This window comes from Petaurus breviceps, unplaced genomic scaffold, assembly GCF_028583685.1.
Source record: "Petaurus breviceps papuanus isolate PSGF00001 unplaced genomic scaffold, PetGlider_PUasm1.0 174, whole genome shotgun sequence".
Taxonomy (NCBI): Eukaryota; Metazoa; Chordata; class Mammalia; order Diprotodontia; family Petauridae; genus Petaurus; species Petaurus breviceps.
The window spans coordinates 67,625,510-67,643,654 of NW_027185761.1; the positions used below are offsets into that span (position 1 = coordinate 67,625,510).

General features: G+C 42.0%; 1 protein-coding gene across 1 annotated transcript in view; it reads right to left on the minus strand.

Moving 5' to 3' along the window:
• The window catches only part of CACNA2D3 (calcium voltage-gated channel auxiliary subunit alpha2delta 3), a 1,089,703-nt gene that overhangs the window by 865,081 nt on the left and 206,477 nt on the right, over positions 1-18,145 (minus strand). The window contains exon 3 of the mRNA XM_069084367.1: positions 14,586-14,702. Coding sequence (XP_068940468.1) covers positions 14,586-14,702 — 117 coding nt within the window. The remainder of the gene's footprint in view (positions 1-14,585; positions 14,703-18,145) is intronic.

Consider the following 18,145-nt stretch of genomic DNA (forward strand, 5'->3'; position numbering starts at 1 on the left):
GAAGGAAGGAAGGAAGGAAGGAAGGAAGGAAGGAAGGAAGGAAGGAATAAGCCAAATTGACTAACAAACCTAAAATCCCTATACCCTAGTTAAAGAATACTAAATATGCATATTATATTGCTGAAAACCTTTATTTGTTGCCCATAATATGTACAAGGATAGTTGAGGCTTTTTATTATTATTATTATGGCTTTATTCTACCATTTGCAGCTATTTATGATGGCACTTGGTTGATTCACCGTAATTTCCTTCCACCCACAAACCTTTTAAGATTTCTTTCCCTCTAGCAGTAGGATAAATTAAGTGGCATTATTTGTCCACCTAGTCAGGTGTTTAAACAACACCACAGCCTGTTTAAAATCTTACAAATCAGAATTCTGAGCCACACACCTTCAATGAACATGCCCGTGCTGGCTTCTCCCCTGCCATTCAGTGCAGGGGAGGTACCATGGGCTCATTTTGCTTGCATGCACATAGCTAGCCATTCTAACTACAAAGGGTAAAGCTGGAGAGCACAGCCATGCCCTAGCGGTGTCAGCACATGGACTGGAGTGCACTGATGGGATATAATTACTATTTGGGTTAAGGGCAGGAAACTGCTTAGTAATTTTATATGGCGGCCTCCATGGCCATTAGCCTTTCTTCTTTAGACTGTTTGGGCCACTCAAGCCTAGATGAAAGTGACAGGAAATCATTTGAAATGGAATAAAAAGAGTGGAGGCTAAAATACACAATGAAAATGGGAAACAAAATCAAAAATGACATTTTACTTTGGCTAAAAAGCTAATCTTTTTTTTATTTTTTACCATACACAACAGAAAGCAATTTCACTGGAGGTGTGGAAAATGGGAGAAGTTAGTCATTTGGACAAGAGAAAAAACAACAGAAGACATGTTGTCCTGACGGAGAACAATGTTCTGGACCATGCGGTCCAATGCCAAGGCCTAGGTTAATGTTTAATATACAACTGTGGTGCTATCTTCCTCATCCTCCTTCTCACCAGTGAGGGAAGTGCATAAATACCACAGAATTCCCTTGCATTATATGTTCCAAAAATTGTGTTGTTTCCTGTATAAGATGACATTCATCTACCACTTCATTGCCTTGCCTGTGCACAGTCTTACAGGCACCCCTGCAGGGCACGCCCTCCTCACAACTGCCCCTTGGCACCCTGGCTCACCTCCTAAGTAAGACTGGTCCCAATCACCCTAATTGTTTGTGTTTCCTCTCCCTCCCCCCCAAAAAGGTGTTTTCCTTTGTCATTGTTGCTTTTGTTTGCTTGTTTTGTTTTCTGTGTTTGTTTTCTATGTACCTGTTTCTTTTAGATAGAATACAAGCTTCCTGGAGGCAAGAACCACTTTCTTTTTTGTCATAGCATCCCTAGAGCCTAACCTCTTTGTGGACTGTTTGTTGAATTCTTGACCTGTCATTCATTAATTGATACAATCTATTAGGGACAACGAATTCCATTGTTACCCGTTTGTTGTGCAAAGAAAACCAACTCCTTTAACTATTAAGGGATGAAGTCTAGTGCTGGAATCAGGAAGTGTAGACTGAGAGTTGGAAGGGAGCTCAGAGGCCATTGGGTCCAACACTCCCACCCCTGACTTGGAAAGTAGGGTCTTGAGGCCCAGAGAGAAATGGAGTGACTTGGTCAAAATTCTACAGGTGGTGAAAGACCAGTTGGGGATTTGAACCCAAATCCTAATGGGAATCAACATGATGCCTGTAGGATAGATGACATGAGATATATTGCTAAGATAGAAAGGAGAGTGGAAAAAATCTTATTTGGGGGAAAATTAGGGACATGGGGACAAGTGCAAATTCATGGTGTCTTGGGTAGAGAGAGATTAATTATAATATTACAAGAATTATTAATTTTCCATTATTAGGGATTTACTACAAAATATTCAATTCAATAAGCAAATTTTCAGCAGCAAATCTCTGTCAGGCACTATACTAGGCACTAAACATACAAAGACAATAACAAATCAGCCTCTGCCCTCCAGGACCTCAACATTCTCCTAAGGGGTCATAATGTGTGCACGCAGAAGTAAATACAAAGGAATTTCCAGGAGAAGAGAGAAAAAATCTGTGGCATCAGGAAAGGGATCATGATGAAGGAAAAAATAGGAGTATGCCTTGAATGAAGACAGGGATTCACCAAGGAAACAGTGAGGAGGGAATGTATTGCAAGACAGGAGGTGTCACTGATGGTATTGGCTGTATAGGGTATGATAATATTCATGAAGATGAGGGGCAGGGAAAAATAATAATCCAATTTTAAAAGTATCTTCAATAACCCCTTCTCCTATTCCCAGCCAAAGGTCACCTTACCACCTTTTGAATTATTAGGGCATTTCTCATCTATAATCTTCATTTGGTGCTTTTCTTATACTGGCTTATACTATAATTTGTCTTTTGAATACACAGGCATAGCCTGAATTATTAAGGCTTGCCTGATGATATCTCCCAATAACATGTAATCACCCTCCACTTTACCGTTACCAAACCCTACTTGTCCTCACGATTTAAGTTTTTCTTTATCAGTCCATATCACACACACACACACACCACCACACCACACCAAAAACATCATGGTATCCTGAAGGAAAATAGTACAATGGTTATTTTGTTGTTTTATAAAACAAAAATTCTAACCTATAATTACGTAAATACAGTATGCATAACATTGCTCTAGAATTCCTTCCTATCCATAGGGATAGTACAAAATTCATAAGTCAACCACACGATATAAACCAATCATAAACTGTATCTAAAATGAAAGGTTTCTGGGAATAACTGACAATCCTCCTCCTGTAATGTTGGAATACTAGTCCTGTCTGTCCTGGAGTTGCCCTTCCCCTTGCTAGTAGCAAAGAAGGTACTTGATATATATATAAAAATTGCAAACAGAGGAGCTTTGATCAGTCACTTCATTTCATTTTCAGTATTAAAAAAGGCTCTGAAGGTCAAGACTTAGTGTAAAGAACTAAGAACTGCACAGAGATAAGTGACATAATAGGGGAGAAGCTCACAACCAGAGTTGGTTTGAAATCAGTGTAAGCTTTCAGCCTTATAGACATCAGCAAAACTGAATGTCACATGGGGCAACAATTAAGATAAGTTCATGAAAAGGTGATCGTGAAAGGCTTGAAGGCAGAGAGAGTTGTTGTCTTTCTTTGTATCTTCAGCACTTAGCACAGTGACTGACACATAGTATGTGTTTAATGTTTTCTAACTTTCTTTGACTTTCATGTGTCAAAGAAGCATTCCATGTCTTAACAGGGGACTGAAACTCTGACTCATTAAATCTGATGTGACAAGGCCATCAAAGATAATGAATTTTCCACAGAGCATTGATTGCCTCAAAACCTTTGTTCCCAATTACATAGAACATCCTAATAGAAATCTGAAAAGTTTAATGGACTGTTCACCATAACTAAGGATGGGGTCCCTCACTGAGGGATTCCCACCTCTGAACTAAGAAGAATTGGCAAACAGGAGATGCTAGACCCCTGTCATCTTTTCTCAAAGAGGTAACAAAACTCAAGGTTGAAACCCTGAGGGAGTCAAGGAGAAGAGTTTTCTGCCATTCCTAGACTAAGATATCTGTCATTTATGAAAGATCACAGTAACACTCCAAATTAAAAACAAAAATCACTGTAATACCCCATGAAAGAAAAAGCACGGTCACACCCAGTCAAGCCAGAAGCTGGCAGTGACTGAGATTTCAGGTGCTCATCAAAGAGGAAGAGTATGGAGCCCATGGATAAATCATTTCATCAGAAACACTGCATCCTGTGAAGCGCTGGCTCAATAGATGAATTCTCTGCCTTGTCCAGCCATGCAGCTGCCAACCAATTGATGACATGATCTGTCTAGTCACTTTCCATGTGGCCATGACTAGTGGAGGACCCATGAAGTGGCTGAAAGATTTGCATGGTTAAGCTCAACAGCAGTCAAGCCAGATAAGGAGCTAGCTCCATCCAAGAAGCAGGACCATTTTAGGGCCCAGCCCAGGTGAACACGGCAGCTGTTAACTTGTTACACTGAGCCCCACACCATGCTTTAGCCTTCAGAATGTATCTCGAGAGAGAGGAAAGTGCTGTTCTAGAGCTCTGAGTCATCTCGGCCATGTGTTCCCTATACACCTGCACCACAACAGCTAATCGTACTCCCCAAAATGGAATCTGCGTGTATTTGTGATAAAGTGAACCAGATAAGATATTGTTTAGCAAGTATTATTTGCCATGCCTTTTCTAGTAGCTAACTGAATCTAGTGACTGACTGTTATCAGAAAGCACACTAATGGGGGCCTCTGAGAAATACTGTTAGTAGGATAACTCACCACAGAGCACCTCTATAGAACCTAAGTAGCAGCCATTCCTCCAGGGACCCAGCTTACTAATGCCTATGCAATTTGGGAGGCTACATGAGTATTTATTTTGAGATAAGCTAAGCTTCAAAGAGAGCTGAGTAGTGAATAGGAGGCAGAGTCAAGAATACCTAAATTCAAGTCTAACCTCTGATACTTGCCAACTATGTAACCTGGACACACAATTTAAATTCTTGGAACCCCAGGCAACTTTCTAAACCTATAAATTATGTTAAAGGTGCTAATCTGCATTGGTATTATGAACTTCTCTATGGTAATTCTTTTGAAGATGAATTCACAGATCTTTGTGGAAAAAAAAAGAATGACTAGGGTGCGACAGTGTGGTGCTACAGTGAAGAAAGCACAGGCTTTGGAGTCACGAGACCTGCTTTTGGATCTGAACTCCGTCAAGCAAGATCTTGAGTAAAATCCTTGATATAAAGAATGAAGGAAAGTGAAGCTGGCTCTAGCTTGACCCAGGGGGCCTTTGCCATTCCATGGTATACATCTTTTGTAGAAAAGCATCATCAGGAGTACAAGACCAAATCTACCTGTGATGATAATGGATTTATAGAAAAGGGGGAAAAAAAACAGAGAAAGAGAAAAGGGGAGGAAAGACAGAGACAAAGATAAAGAGACCGTGAGGGAGGGAGAGGGAGGAGAAAATACTACTGCCCATCTGAAATTCTAAGCAGTTGTCCTATTTTCTCTCTGCAAATGGAGCTTGCAGAGTCAGGGAAGCCATTCCAAGCATGGCAAGGTCGTTAGAACTCTGGGATTGTCCTCTGAGGGCCTAACCATTTTGAAGGGAACTTCAGACAATGTGGTGACACCACAAGGCTACTACATCTGTTTTTCACACTGAGCCATGATCCAAAACATTTTCATCAAAGGTTTGCAGATCTCATATAATCTCTGGGTGGCCAGGCCGAGCTGCTGCTTTGTAAGTTGCTTCTGGTTTGTGGTTTCAGGGCCATATTTTCTTTTGTAAGAGAGATATGTCTATAACTATGTATATGCAACCAATCCATCAAGACAAGCACCCTTAAGCTCCTACTGTGTGCCGGGCCTACTGTGTGCTGGACACTACTTGGATAAAGACAAGATCATCTCTGATCTCTGGGAGTTTACCTGTGTGTAGGTAGGTGAGTAGGTGGACGTACAAAGAGGTAATAAATCTATGCCTTTCAAGGTGCCAGAGGAGGACATTGAGACCATGTGGTGCACTCCTGCAGAAAAGCAAAATGTCTTTACTGTTCTTGTGTGCAAATCTGGATTCTTTGAAACTTGAGCTTATCCTGTATCAATGAAACAACATTTTGAATTCCAAGAAAATAGGAATCAATGCAGATGCACTAAAGAATCAAACAGTGGGCTCAGTGTAGAAAACAGCAGCTCATGGTGGAAAATCACAAACAATGCTTGCACGGCAATGGAAAGACCACAGGCTTCCAAATCAGAAGCCCTTGGTCAAATACTGCCTCTGAGCCTTGTATGACCCTGGGCAAGTCATTCCTCTCTATACTTCAGATCCTTTATCTACCAAATCTGGAGGTTGAGCTAGATGAGCTCCAGAGTTCCTCCCAGATCCAAATCTATGGTCCTATGAGCTTTGAAACGTCAGGTTCCGATCCATGTCTCGAGTGGCAGTCACCTCTTACATGAAAGCATTTCTCATCCGCCAGGTACTAGCTTTGTATATGTCTATATACACACATGGCACTTCTGCCTATTTGAATGTAAACTGCCTGGAGACAGAGTCCATTTCACTCCTGGGTTTTCTATCAGTTCTCTCAGTTAAGCCCTACAACAACTTTGTGAGGTTGGTAGCTACCACGGCAATTGTTATCCCCATTTTACAGCTAAGGAAAATAAGGCTTAGATGACTCGTTCCTCTCCACATAGCTAGTCATTATAAGAGGTAGGATTTGAACTCAGATTTTTTGACTCCAAGTCCATCCCTTTAACTAACTCCCCTACTGCATTCCTAATTTAAGAATCGTGCTCATGTATACATATCTCCATGCATCTCCATCATTACGCTGGAATCTCTGCATGATGTCACATGGAACATATACATAGAGAACCTGGTTAGTAGCATCTTCTAGTTATTTCAAGGACTGGTGTAAATCTCATCTGTGTTGGAGCAAAAACCCATTTTGTTGTGATGGTAAATGTTTATTAAATGCAAATACTACTAGTCATCACCTAGGACAAATGTCTTCTCACATGTGGAATTTCATGATAAAAAGCTTTAAAGTCCCAGCTTCTCCTGATAAAGCCCAATTGGTGAACCCATGCGTAAAAACCCTGAAATTGAATTACTGTACAATCATCATTCCTTTTCCCAGGACTGCTGGGATGGGAATCAGTTTCACAATGAACAGCAAGCTAGAAGAGGAAAAAAATAAAAATCCCAGCTTCTCTCAGACCTTCACATGAAGTGAGGATTTTTCTTACTAAGTGAATCCTCTTTCAAAAGGGCCCAATTTATCATTTCATCAATGCAAATTGGAAAACAAATAAGATGGGATTAAGTTTATTTACCATTAGAAACCTTAAATCACTTCTAAATACATTAAATGCTGAATCCAAAGTTTACCAATACTATTCTCTCTGCATTAAGATGGAAAGTTTCCAGGAAAAAAAGAGAAGACAGGGCCCTGGATCAGGGCTAGAATTTGGATTCAGGAATGAAAATCTGGCTTTTGATGGTTACAGTATAGGAGACCTTGAACAAGTCACATATCTATAACTCTCTGGGCCTTAATTTCCTCATTCATAAAGTCAATGATCTCTAAGGTGACTTCTTGTTCTAACTCTACAGTTTTGTGATGAACTGGCAGGCTGCCTGGAGAAAGGCAATCAGAATGACTGAGGAAAATGGTAACCAGGACCTACAAGGATTGGGTGAGGGAATTGGGAATGTGCAGGAAGAGAAGACTCAGGGGGACCTACCAGACTGCAAGTACCTGAAGGACTGGCACCTGGAAGGAGAATCAGCCTTGTCCTGCTTGGCTCAAACTGAAAGGAGCGAATGTTAGCAGTGAGAGCTGGCTTGGGTTACCACCGGATCCACCGGCTGCCCCTCTCTGGAGAGTGTCAAGCAAAGGGGAGACATGCCCTGGTCAAGAAGGTTGTGAGAAAGGCTCTTTTTCAAGTAAAGCTTTGGTTACGTGGCTATTGGGGTCCCTTTTGACTTGGACAATCCCTGATTCTCTTAACTCCCTCTTGAACATCTCCCTTTATATATTTTCAGCTTATTTCAGTGGGGGACGTCACAGAAATTTTTCACTTGTGAAGAATCGGGCAAGCAGGGTGGCCTAATCCACACTGGACTTGAAGTTAGGGACCTGGATTTGAACGGTCCTCTCAGGCTCTTTCCCTGGAGCAAGTTTTTCAACTTATGTCTGCCTCAGTTACCTCACTGGTAAAATGGGGGTCTGACCAGACTGAAGGACTGAACAACAAATCTCCAAGTGTTGCAGTGAAGATGCTTGGAAACAATGCAAATAAAGAGCTTTGAAAACCTTAAGTCCTTTGGAAATGCAAGTTGGTATTATTCTAACTATTACCCCACCTCCCAAAGTGACTGTGAATTCTTGAAATAAGCTCCCTCCCTCCCACCCAGAAGAGTAATTAAGCTTCAAAGGGATGTAAACCTTGACATGGATAATAGATGTCAGCATCTAGGTGGTGACCTCACCCTGACGGTGACCTTATCTAGGACAGAAAAGGCCAATTAGCTGGTGATGCCCCCTAATCCCTCCTGGGCCCAAGAAGAACATCCAAAGTTGGCAAGGTGGTCTGATGACCTTGGGACCATCCATTCTCAGCCAATCAATTTCATTGAACAAGCGCTTATTAACTGTCTACTCTAGGAAGGGCCTTGTACTAACTGCTGAGACAAGCTGGAAAATGGAAGGGGGCATTCTTCTGAACAACCTAATTAGATCTGTCTTAGTCTCATAATTCAGGGCAGACATTTTTCTTCTGCATTGTCAATCAATTATTTATTAGATCTAGTTTTATTGATGGTGGTGGTGTTATAGTAGCTAGGTGGCACAGAGTTCTAGGCCTGTAGTCAGGGAAACGGGTTCAAATCTGGCCTCAGATACTACTAGCTGTGTGACATTGGGCAAGTCACTTAATCTCTATTTGCCTCAGTTTCCTCATCTGTAAAATCAGGATATGCCTTGCAGGGGTGTTGTGAGGATCAGAGATAATACTTGTAGAAAGTGCCTAGCACAAGAGGCATCATGGAAATGGAAGCTATCATTGTTTGCGATATTTTTGCTCTCCTGTTAGCTAGTTTGATCCCGCCTGGAATAGAGCTGCTACTCTTCTTCCCAGTTTGCAGATGAGGAGACTGTAGCCACGATTCTTGCCCTGGCATCACAGACAGCAGGATTCAGGGCTTTCCGACAACTTCTCCCTCTCTTTGGTTCTGCTTCTAAAGAGCGTGGTCAGACTTGGAGCCAGAAGAGAACTCAGAGGCCATTTGAACCAACACCCCACTTGACACATAGAGAAACTGATGCCCTGAAAGACAAAGTGAATCCAGAGCCCGAATTTGAACCCGAGGCCTCAGAGTGCAGAACCAGAGACTGTTCCATGCCCCATAGTATCTTCCTCATTTCATGTTCCAGCTGAACTGAAGCACTAGCTGATCCCTGAGCCTGGCTCTGGACCCTGTACAGGTCATCCCCATGCTGGGATCACCCCTCATCTCTGCCTCTCCAAAAGCTGTATGTGGGTGAGCCAGCCTGGCTGCAAAGGCAGGGCACCCTGAGGGAGTCCCAGGAAGCAGGATGGGCCAGGTACTGTCACCAGCATCTATCTCAAACCCTAAGGGAAACAGCTGAGCCCCAAAACCTTGGAAATCCGTGTTCCCCACAGCAACAGACCTGCTTCCAGCCCAGCCCCTGTAGCCATCATTAAGGGGAGAGGCCCTTGTAGAGAAGAGGCCCATTTTCTTCATCCCCACCACCACCAACAGCTGACCGACTCCCAAGTAGAAGGCAAGCACAGGAGCCCTGGGAAGGCAGCAGCCCCTCTCCACCCCCCCCCCCCATGCCTCCCCAGACCACCATTCCTGCTTCCAACCCAGCCCTCACAGCTAGATCTGGAAAGACAATCCTGTGGACATGGGACTAGTTCAAGGCCACATAGGCCAGCAAGCCTTCACAGCTTAGAGGGTAAAGGAGGGGGAGGAAGACAGTGCAGGGAGGGCCAGGGGAAAGCATGGGACACGCAAGGTAAGCCACCATGACCACCTTGACCACCACCTCCATTTCACTGGTCTTGGTGGCCCAAAACTTAGCACACTGTTTGCCACGTAATAAGTGCTCAGCAATATCTGTGGAATTCAATTGAAAGTATAGAAATGATAAGCAGGATGATTTCAGAAAAACCTGGAAAGACTTCCATGAACTGATGCATAGTGAAGTGAACAGAACCAGGAGAGCGCCATAAACAGTAAAAGCAATGTTATTCAATGAAGAACTGTGAATGACTTAGCTGTTCTCAGCAACACAATGACCCAAGACAATCCAAAGGACTAATGATGAAGCTTATTATCCACCTCCAGAAAAAGAACTGCTATTGCTTGAAAACAGACTGAATCATGCAATTTTTTACTTTCTTTAATTTTTTTTCTTTTATTTGAGTCTGCTTGTACAAAATGACAAATATGGAAATGTTTTACATAACTGGAAATTATAAACTGTATCTGGCTGCTTACTGTCTAAGGGAGGGGAAGGGAAGGGAAAGATAGAATTTGGAACTCAAAACTTTAAATAAAAATGTTTTTTAAAAAATGTAAACAGGAACCTGCAACCTTTCATCGTGTGCTCTTTATAAACAAAAACATGCAGCAAGCGCATTGTCTGTGTCCCAGTTTAGGTCTAAGTTAAAGATATGACATGGCAAACCTTGGGAAGAACAAGCAAACAATTATGTGGACTATGGACAGCATTAAAATAGGCAGGAAATATCCGCTAAGGCGCATCCCCCAGGACAACACCATTATGTTAATGGAAATTATTAGAGCTCAGACTATTTGCAATTTGTCAGCTTGAAAAATAAAGTCGCCCCTCGTCCATTACCAACCAGATGACAAAGGTTATGTAATGACCCCGGCACTTCAAGCTTCCCATTTACTGTCAACATCTGACAGCAGGGAAAGAGGTCTTTCTGTGATAGAATAATTACAGGCTGAACAGAAATTCAAATAGTGGATGAGGATGAGAGAATCACTCTGAATCAGCTAATCACTGGGCAAAGGGATGAAGGAAAAAACCAGGAAATCAAGCCTGAGCAAAAGCGAATAAAAGCCCAACCCTGATTAATAGGCACGAAGAGCAGAGATGTTTGGGTGTTGGTTTTGAAAGGACCTTACAAAATGACTCTTTTTTTCATCCTGATCATAGACTTTCCAGCTGAACAATTCTTTGTCACTGAAGTGCCCTGGATTGTTCCTGTGTGAGTTGATCATTCTTTGGAATATTTGTCATGCATAGAGGGACCCGATTTCCCTTTAACATGTCATCAGTCAGAGAAGCAGATATTTTTCTCAGAGCTCTTGGGGTGAAAGTCCATCAAATAAGGATCCCTTTCTTATACAGACATGGGGGTCTTTGAGAAAGATATTGTAAAAAGAACACTGGCTTTAGAATCAAAGGTACTGGGTTCAAATCCTGATTCAATTCAATAAATGAATGAATAAAGCATTGATTAAGCACTTACTATATACAAAGTACTGTGCCAAGTTCTGGGGATACACATAGAAAAGTCAGACAGTCCAGATCTCAAGGAAGACCCATTCTAATGGAGGAGACAACACAAAAGGAAATTTTCAGCTGCCAGTCAGATGGAGAAATCCCATGGCCCGTAGAGCACAGCAGAAAGGCAGTTGTCAATGCCGCTTCCTTGATGACATTTGCAGTGACAAAATTCTGTTTCTGATGTTGAACCATTTGGCGGTGCCAAGGACTGCGCTAGTGGATCACTGTGTGTCCCTGAGCCAGTTGTTTTGTTGCTAGGCTTCACTTTTCTGATCAGTAAAAGGAAGGAGGTGGACTGGGAGACTTTGGGAGTCCCTACTTCCATAATCTATACTGCCAGATGGAAGCATTTAAGGGTGGACCCAGCTAACTCAAGTAAATGACCAACCAACCCAACGTGACATTTGAGCCGAGTATCCTTCACAGTGGGTGGCAGGAGGAAAAGGGCCCTGCTGCTGCTTCTAACAGAGTTTTAACTAAACCTCACAGTCTTTGGGTGTGCCCAGAGCCATGCCAAGAGGGGTTTTTAAAGCTTTTGGCAATTGTTTCCATTTAAGGAGCATATTTTTATAGTTGGAAAAATGATGACTTTTTTCTCCCTCTACCCTTATAGTCAAATAAGCATCTAAACAGACCTTTCAGAGGCCCCTTATAGCAGTCTAAGTGGCCACAGGTCTGCTGAGTGTTTCCAGTGGGTCTGTACAGCTCACAGTGCAAACCAAGCACAATTCCAACCATGCAGCCGCTTCCAAGCAAAACTCTCGCTCGCTTTGGCGATTTTTCCCCCTCAAAGAGCTTAAGAAAAGCAAAATCCATCCCCCAACGTGTCCGAGGGATTGCGTGCGTTAGCTTCCCCAACACCCACATCTGCTCTCAGAATTCCACGGGCAGTATTTTAGAAAATGGGCTTCACGAGACTCTGGCTGACTCCGTCCTGGGGCCATTTTGGATCCAAGAAATGAGTTTTATTTTATTCTCCTAGAGCCATGCAGCATTGATCACCGGGCAAAACTCTTCAGACTCAGCTCACAGATTTATCCCAAAAAGGGGGGAGGCCCTCCAGTAATTGGCATTCTAAATCGATTAAACCCACCCCCTGCTTACTCCAGCCCCCAAGCAAAGGGCATCTATTAGACGTAAAGGTCCCAAAAAGACAAAGGTCTGGTCTAAGATTTGCAGACTTCTCTCTCTTCCCTGTCTTCAGGTTTTCGTTATACCTCTTACTCTAACTTTTCTTTTAATTCATTTCATTAGGGACGTCATCACTTCAATGTCCAGAATGCAGATTCCCACACAATCTGCAAAAGGTTGTGAGTATTTCTATCAAAAAGACCCCTTCTCTAAATTAAAAAAAAAACAAGAACTAATAGTTGATTGTGAGGCAAAAATATAAGAGGTTATTGCTTCTAAGTGGGCAGCAGACAGAGCTTGGGACCCCAAGCCCACAACCTAATTCAGGTAATGTGGCATAGCAGAAAGCATAGAGGTCCAAAAGTCAATGGCCCAGGGTTTGGCTCCCAAGGATTGAAGGAGTCCCTACATATCACTGAACCTCTATCTACTGGTTTGTAAAATAAAAGGGTTAAATGAGATGACCTCTGAGGTCCTGCCAGCTATAAGCCTGTCAATCAATGGAGGAAGGAAGGAAGGCTCTTGTTGGAGGGGCATGAGGATGGTTATTGCTTGTGAGCAATGAGAGGCTGGCCCACCAAGAAAAAGTGGAGAAGAGAGCCTTGGAGAGAGGACAGGATGGTAGTCATTGTGGTTTCCTCATAGGACAAGAAGGGAGAGAGGAATGGGCTGCAGGCTTTCACCCCCACAACCACCTAGAAACTGACCCCCTTTTCCTTCTTTTAGAGCCAGGATCTATCACTGCCTTTGACTTCTCCACTCTTGATGGCCCCATCTTTGTTAGGCTTCTGACCTGAGCTACTTAAAGTGTGGCCAGTGGCCACAATGATAAGTTCTCCACAAAACAAAAGAGTGACAATGAAACTTCCCTTTTGTCATCTGAATGGGAGATGGTGGTTCTGGGGATCATTCACCTCCTGTTCCTCTAATACTCTAAACTTCACTTCCCAAAGCCCTACTGGAAAATACCACAGTGGGCAGAGCAGTAGGAGGAACCTCCCACCAAGCTGCCTCTAGGAATGAGTTCTAGGCTGTTTATCTTTTTTTGTGGCCAAATACATTCTTTCCAATATTGTGTTTAGAGCTGGAAAGGATGCCCAAGGTCAAAGAGTCTAACACCTTTGACATAGAGATGAGGAAAATGAAGCCCAGGAAGACAGAGTCAACTGCTCAAGCTTGCATAGGAAATAAGTAACAGAAACAAAATTAGAACCCAGGACCTATGACTCCTAAACTAGGATGTTTTTACCTTTGTGCCCTTTGACTGCAGAGTATTACAATGGGTCAGACTTACAAAGTCAGGCCACAGTCATCAAGCATTTATTAAACGTTCACTATGAGCTTCCTGGAGGCCCTGGGTTCTAACTCCTTCTCTTCCACTTCTCCTTTGTATAACCCTAGGCAAATCATTTCCCCATTCTCTTCCTCAGTTACCTCATCTATCCTGACCTTTGACTTCCCTTCCAGCTCTTGATCTGTGACTTTATGTTACCCCAACACATTTTCCATTTCTGTTGTTCTGCCTCTTGCTTGGGTTGGGTTCAAGGTCTTGGCACTCCTGACATCTTCTATCATGATCGCGAACAAAAGAGAATCTTGAGCCCTGACCTTCAGCTCAGGCGTCCATGTGAGCATCCAAAATGAGCAAATAATACAAATTCTCAGTTCTTTCATAGTTTAAGATTTTCGTCATGCTTTCCTTCCAACAATGCCGAGGCAGGTAAAGCATTATTATCTCTGATTTACAGATAAGAAAGCTGAGACTCAGGAAAGGAAAGTGCCTGGACAGAGGTCACAACTAGAAAGGGTCAAGGCCATGAATGAGAGCCCAGGGTATGTCTTATTCCAAGTTCAGCTCACCTACTAGTGGACCATGCATGCAGCAAAATACCCATTTTCCACATGATAAACCACATTTGGCTACTTCCTGGGTTGTTTATACCAGCTCCCTATTGAAACTTGAGTGTTCAAAATATTTCTGAAAGTCGAATATTTTCTTTACTGCGGATATATTGGAATCAGCTTGAACTGTCTGGAGAGCTGACTGTTAAGATTTATTTTTTGCTGATTTATGTTTTGTTGCCTGACTCTAGAATAAGGAGAATGATGGACAAAATGTTGATAATGGAGGTTGACCTTAGAAGTGTGACATGTGTATTTTTTCTCCTGAAGAGCTGGTTATTTAAACATTTCTCAGTAAGTCTCTGTTCATGGCTGGTACCTCAGCAGAGTAAGACAGAAGGAAGCCACTTAGAAAACCCCAAAGAGAAGGCCAAGGCCCAGACACTCACCCTGACAGCCTCGGACTTCTTATGGAACATCTCCTCCATGTTCTTTGCTAGCTTTTTCACCAGCTGGAGGCCATCTATTTCTTCTATTGCAACATCCTTCTCATATTCTTTGTATTTCTGCAAGGAAGACAAGAAATGTTAAGGGCAGGAGGCCACAACCTGGGTGGGGTCACTTGGAAATGCTTCAGCTTAACAAGGAAGGCATCCACTTTTATGAAATCCACTTGGCACAAGATTTTTTTTCTCATTGAATCCAATCTGTGATTTCACTAATGTAGGGGAATCTGAGGTGTGGGAATTTTACCCACCAATAAAAACCTGGTACTATAAAAAGACAATGATCCCAGACTTGGCCTGGTTCATAAATGTTCCTCTGACATGGAAGAGGAAGTCATTTAGTGGCCTTGGGAAAACCACTTAATCTCCCCGGCCTAAATTTCCTAATCTGTTAAATGAAAGGCTTAGACTAAGCAGCTTCTTTGGTCTCTTCCAGCTCTGAATGCAGGATGCTATGATGATGTTAGAATCTTAAAGAGTTGCCTAGAACACTGAAACACTAGAACCTCCCTTACCTAGACAGTGTATGTCAAAGATAGAACATGACCCCAATCTTGCTCCTCCAAAGCCATCCATTATCTAGTATGCCACAGTGACCCTCCAGTTTTTTTTTGTTTTGGGGGGGGTTGTTTTGGGGTTGTTGTTTTTTTGCTTTTTGGAGGGGGGAAGGCAGGGCAATTGGGGTTGAGTGACTTGCCCAAAGTCACATGAGCTAGTAAGTGCTAAGTGTCCAAGGTTGGATATGAACTCAGGTCCTCCTGACCCCAGGACCAGTGCTCTATTCACCATGCCACCTAGCCCCCCCTTTCAGTTTTTTTAATAGTCAGATAAATTCCTTACTACAAACAGGTTAAGCAGTGATGAGAAAACTATTCTGACACTCTCTAAGCACATACAGTGGCATGGGCCCCCATTTCTGTTTTTAATGCATAACAGGAAATGACCCTAAAGACATTTAGCCATGTGTCTGCCCCCCTTCTTTGGGCCAAGAATTAATATTCTTTTCTTCCAAAGTGAACATTCTGAGTTGCTTGAAAAGAGACCTCTTTTGTTGTCCTTGTACCCAAACCACTCTAATACCACTGTGTTAACTTGGGGTTAGAAACCAAAATGAAGAAAGAGTTGGGAAGTTTCAAATGGCAACACTGGAATTTGCCAATGAAAAATTTGCCCACTTTTCTTTAACAGTTTCAAGACCAAGACAATGAATATTAGGAAAGCTCACCAATGCCAGTGAGTAATGAAGAAAAGCTACCCTCTAATCCTTTCCTAACAATGAGAGGGTGAAATGACGAACTTCTTTTTAATTTATTTATTTTTTATTTTGAACCTGTAATTTGTTTGGTATGGGGGAATTCCCTGTGTGGAAGGTCCTTCTATCAATGCACAGTAGCAAGTCCAAATCAATACGCATTTATTAAGTGCTGAATAAGTCTTGGCACTATACTAGGTCTTGGGGAATAAAAAAAGAGGAGGAAAAAGGAGTCCCTACTTAAAAATGATTGTCTAACATACTGCTGGGGGTACTTAGAAGTGAAGTGACTTACTCAAAATCACATAGTCAATATGTAACAGAGACAAGATTGGCCCACTATAAACTATCCCATGCTGCCTCATATGACCAATCTCTCTTTTAGGTTTTGCCTTTTCTCTTTTTAGCATGCATAGATATATCCTTCTGGACCTGGTTGGGCCATTTTTCTCTTCTAATCCCTATAACATATCCATTTCAATCTAATTCAGTTTCATTTATGAGATTACTTTGTTCCAGGTACTATAAAGCAAACAAAGACAATACTAAAAACTAACCCCTGCCCTCAAGGAGCTTACTCGTGATTGGGAGGAAACTGCAAGGGCTGAAGAGCTGAATGAGAATGCAGATCCATTAGAGCACTACAGCATATTAATTAATAATTATCTCTTCTTTGCTGGAAAATTCTTAATTACCATCTATACCGTCATCAAAGGGCTTCTACACAAAAACATAGCAACAAACCAAAACACATTAGAACTTCATTATATATTTTAGAACCTAGATTCATTGAGTTTATTCTAATAAAAAAGGATGATATTTTATATTGATAAAATATTTCACCAGGATTATGCATTTCCCTGGTGGAATGGCTTCTCAGGTACACAAATGGTCTATGTATGACATGGCTTACTCCAAAATGACAAGAATAGAAATTCAGATGCTGGGTTTATGAAGACAGAGGATATAAAAGAATCATCCAGCTTGTTGGCATGAGACCATTGCCTATCTTTCTTGAGTTCTACTGAGCTGATCAACCTGTGTGTGGAAAATGCTCCCTAATCACCACTGAATTATAGGTGTCTTTTGGTGTCTGTGAACCAGAAACATAAGCTGAGGCTGGCAGGCAGTGGGAATTTCCTCCATGTTCAAATGTTAGTGTGAAGCTCTTTGGAGCCTCAAATCCCCAGGGAGGGTAGAATGGCTAATGGATGAAGGCAGTGCCTAAGTGCCTAAGACTGAATTGCAACAGCAAGAAAAACTCTATTTTCTTTTGTTGATAAGTGAGTCAATAACGAAGACAGTAATGAGACCAATTTAATATTTCTTGCACTGGTGGAATGAATCTCCATCTTTTACCAGTTCAGTAACCCAAAATGGTCCAAAGGATTGAGATAAGTTTGAATAAAATGAGTTTAAAAATCACCCTTTAGCTGCACGAGAAAGGAAAGAGCTCTATTCTCAATGTGCATCTATTATTCCTCACTCCTGCATTTCTCCTCTAAAAAGGCTGTCAATTAATTTAACTCTAATTATACAAGCCTTCAATTTAACATCTCCACACTTTTTCTTTTTGTTTTTTTTTTAATTATTTTGTTGTGATTAGAGGAGTCTATTGTTCTTTCTAGAACAACTTGTACCTGGCAAGCCAGCTAATTCCAATGAGCTGCCTTTGCTGAACCAAAGAAACTAGATCTGGGTGAAAACAAAAGGGTGTGGGACTTTCCTCAGCTAGTCATCGATTTCCAGGCCTTCCCAAAGTAAGGTTTCTCCCTCCATCATCATCATCATCATCATCTCTCTCACACACACACACACACACACACACACACACACACAACACTAGTGTCTCAATCAGTGCAGTTTTCAAATGTGACAAATGGGTATAATTATTTCTGCCTATGCTGACCTGAGCAATTGTTCCACAATTAAAAAAAACATCACTGGGACTCTCCATATTATCCTAATCCTAGGGTCCGAATAACGAAGGGCCCTAAATGAATCCCAGGAGTTATTTAATCTCAGGAATTTGGCCACAAGGAAATTTGAAGAGCACAGACAGCCACCAAGGAGATTGGCAAATCAATAATGAGTTCTAAAAACCAAATATTCCAGAATGTTCCTGGCAGGGTTTGTGGGCTCTGCTCTAACCATACCATTCTGGAATTCTATTATTCTTATTTTTCCTTCCTCAGGTTACCTACTGGGAGAGAGCTACAGATAAGCAAAAGAGGGACTGTTTTCTCCCAAA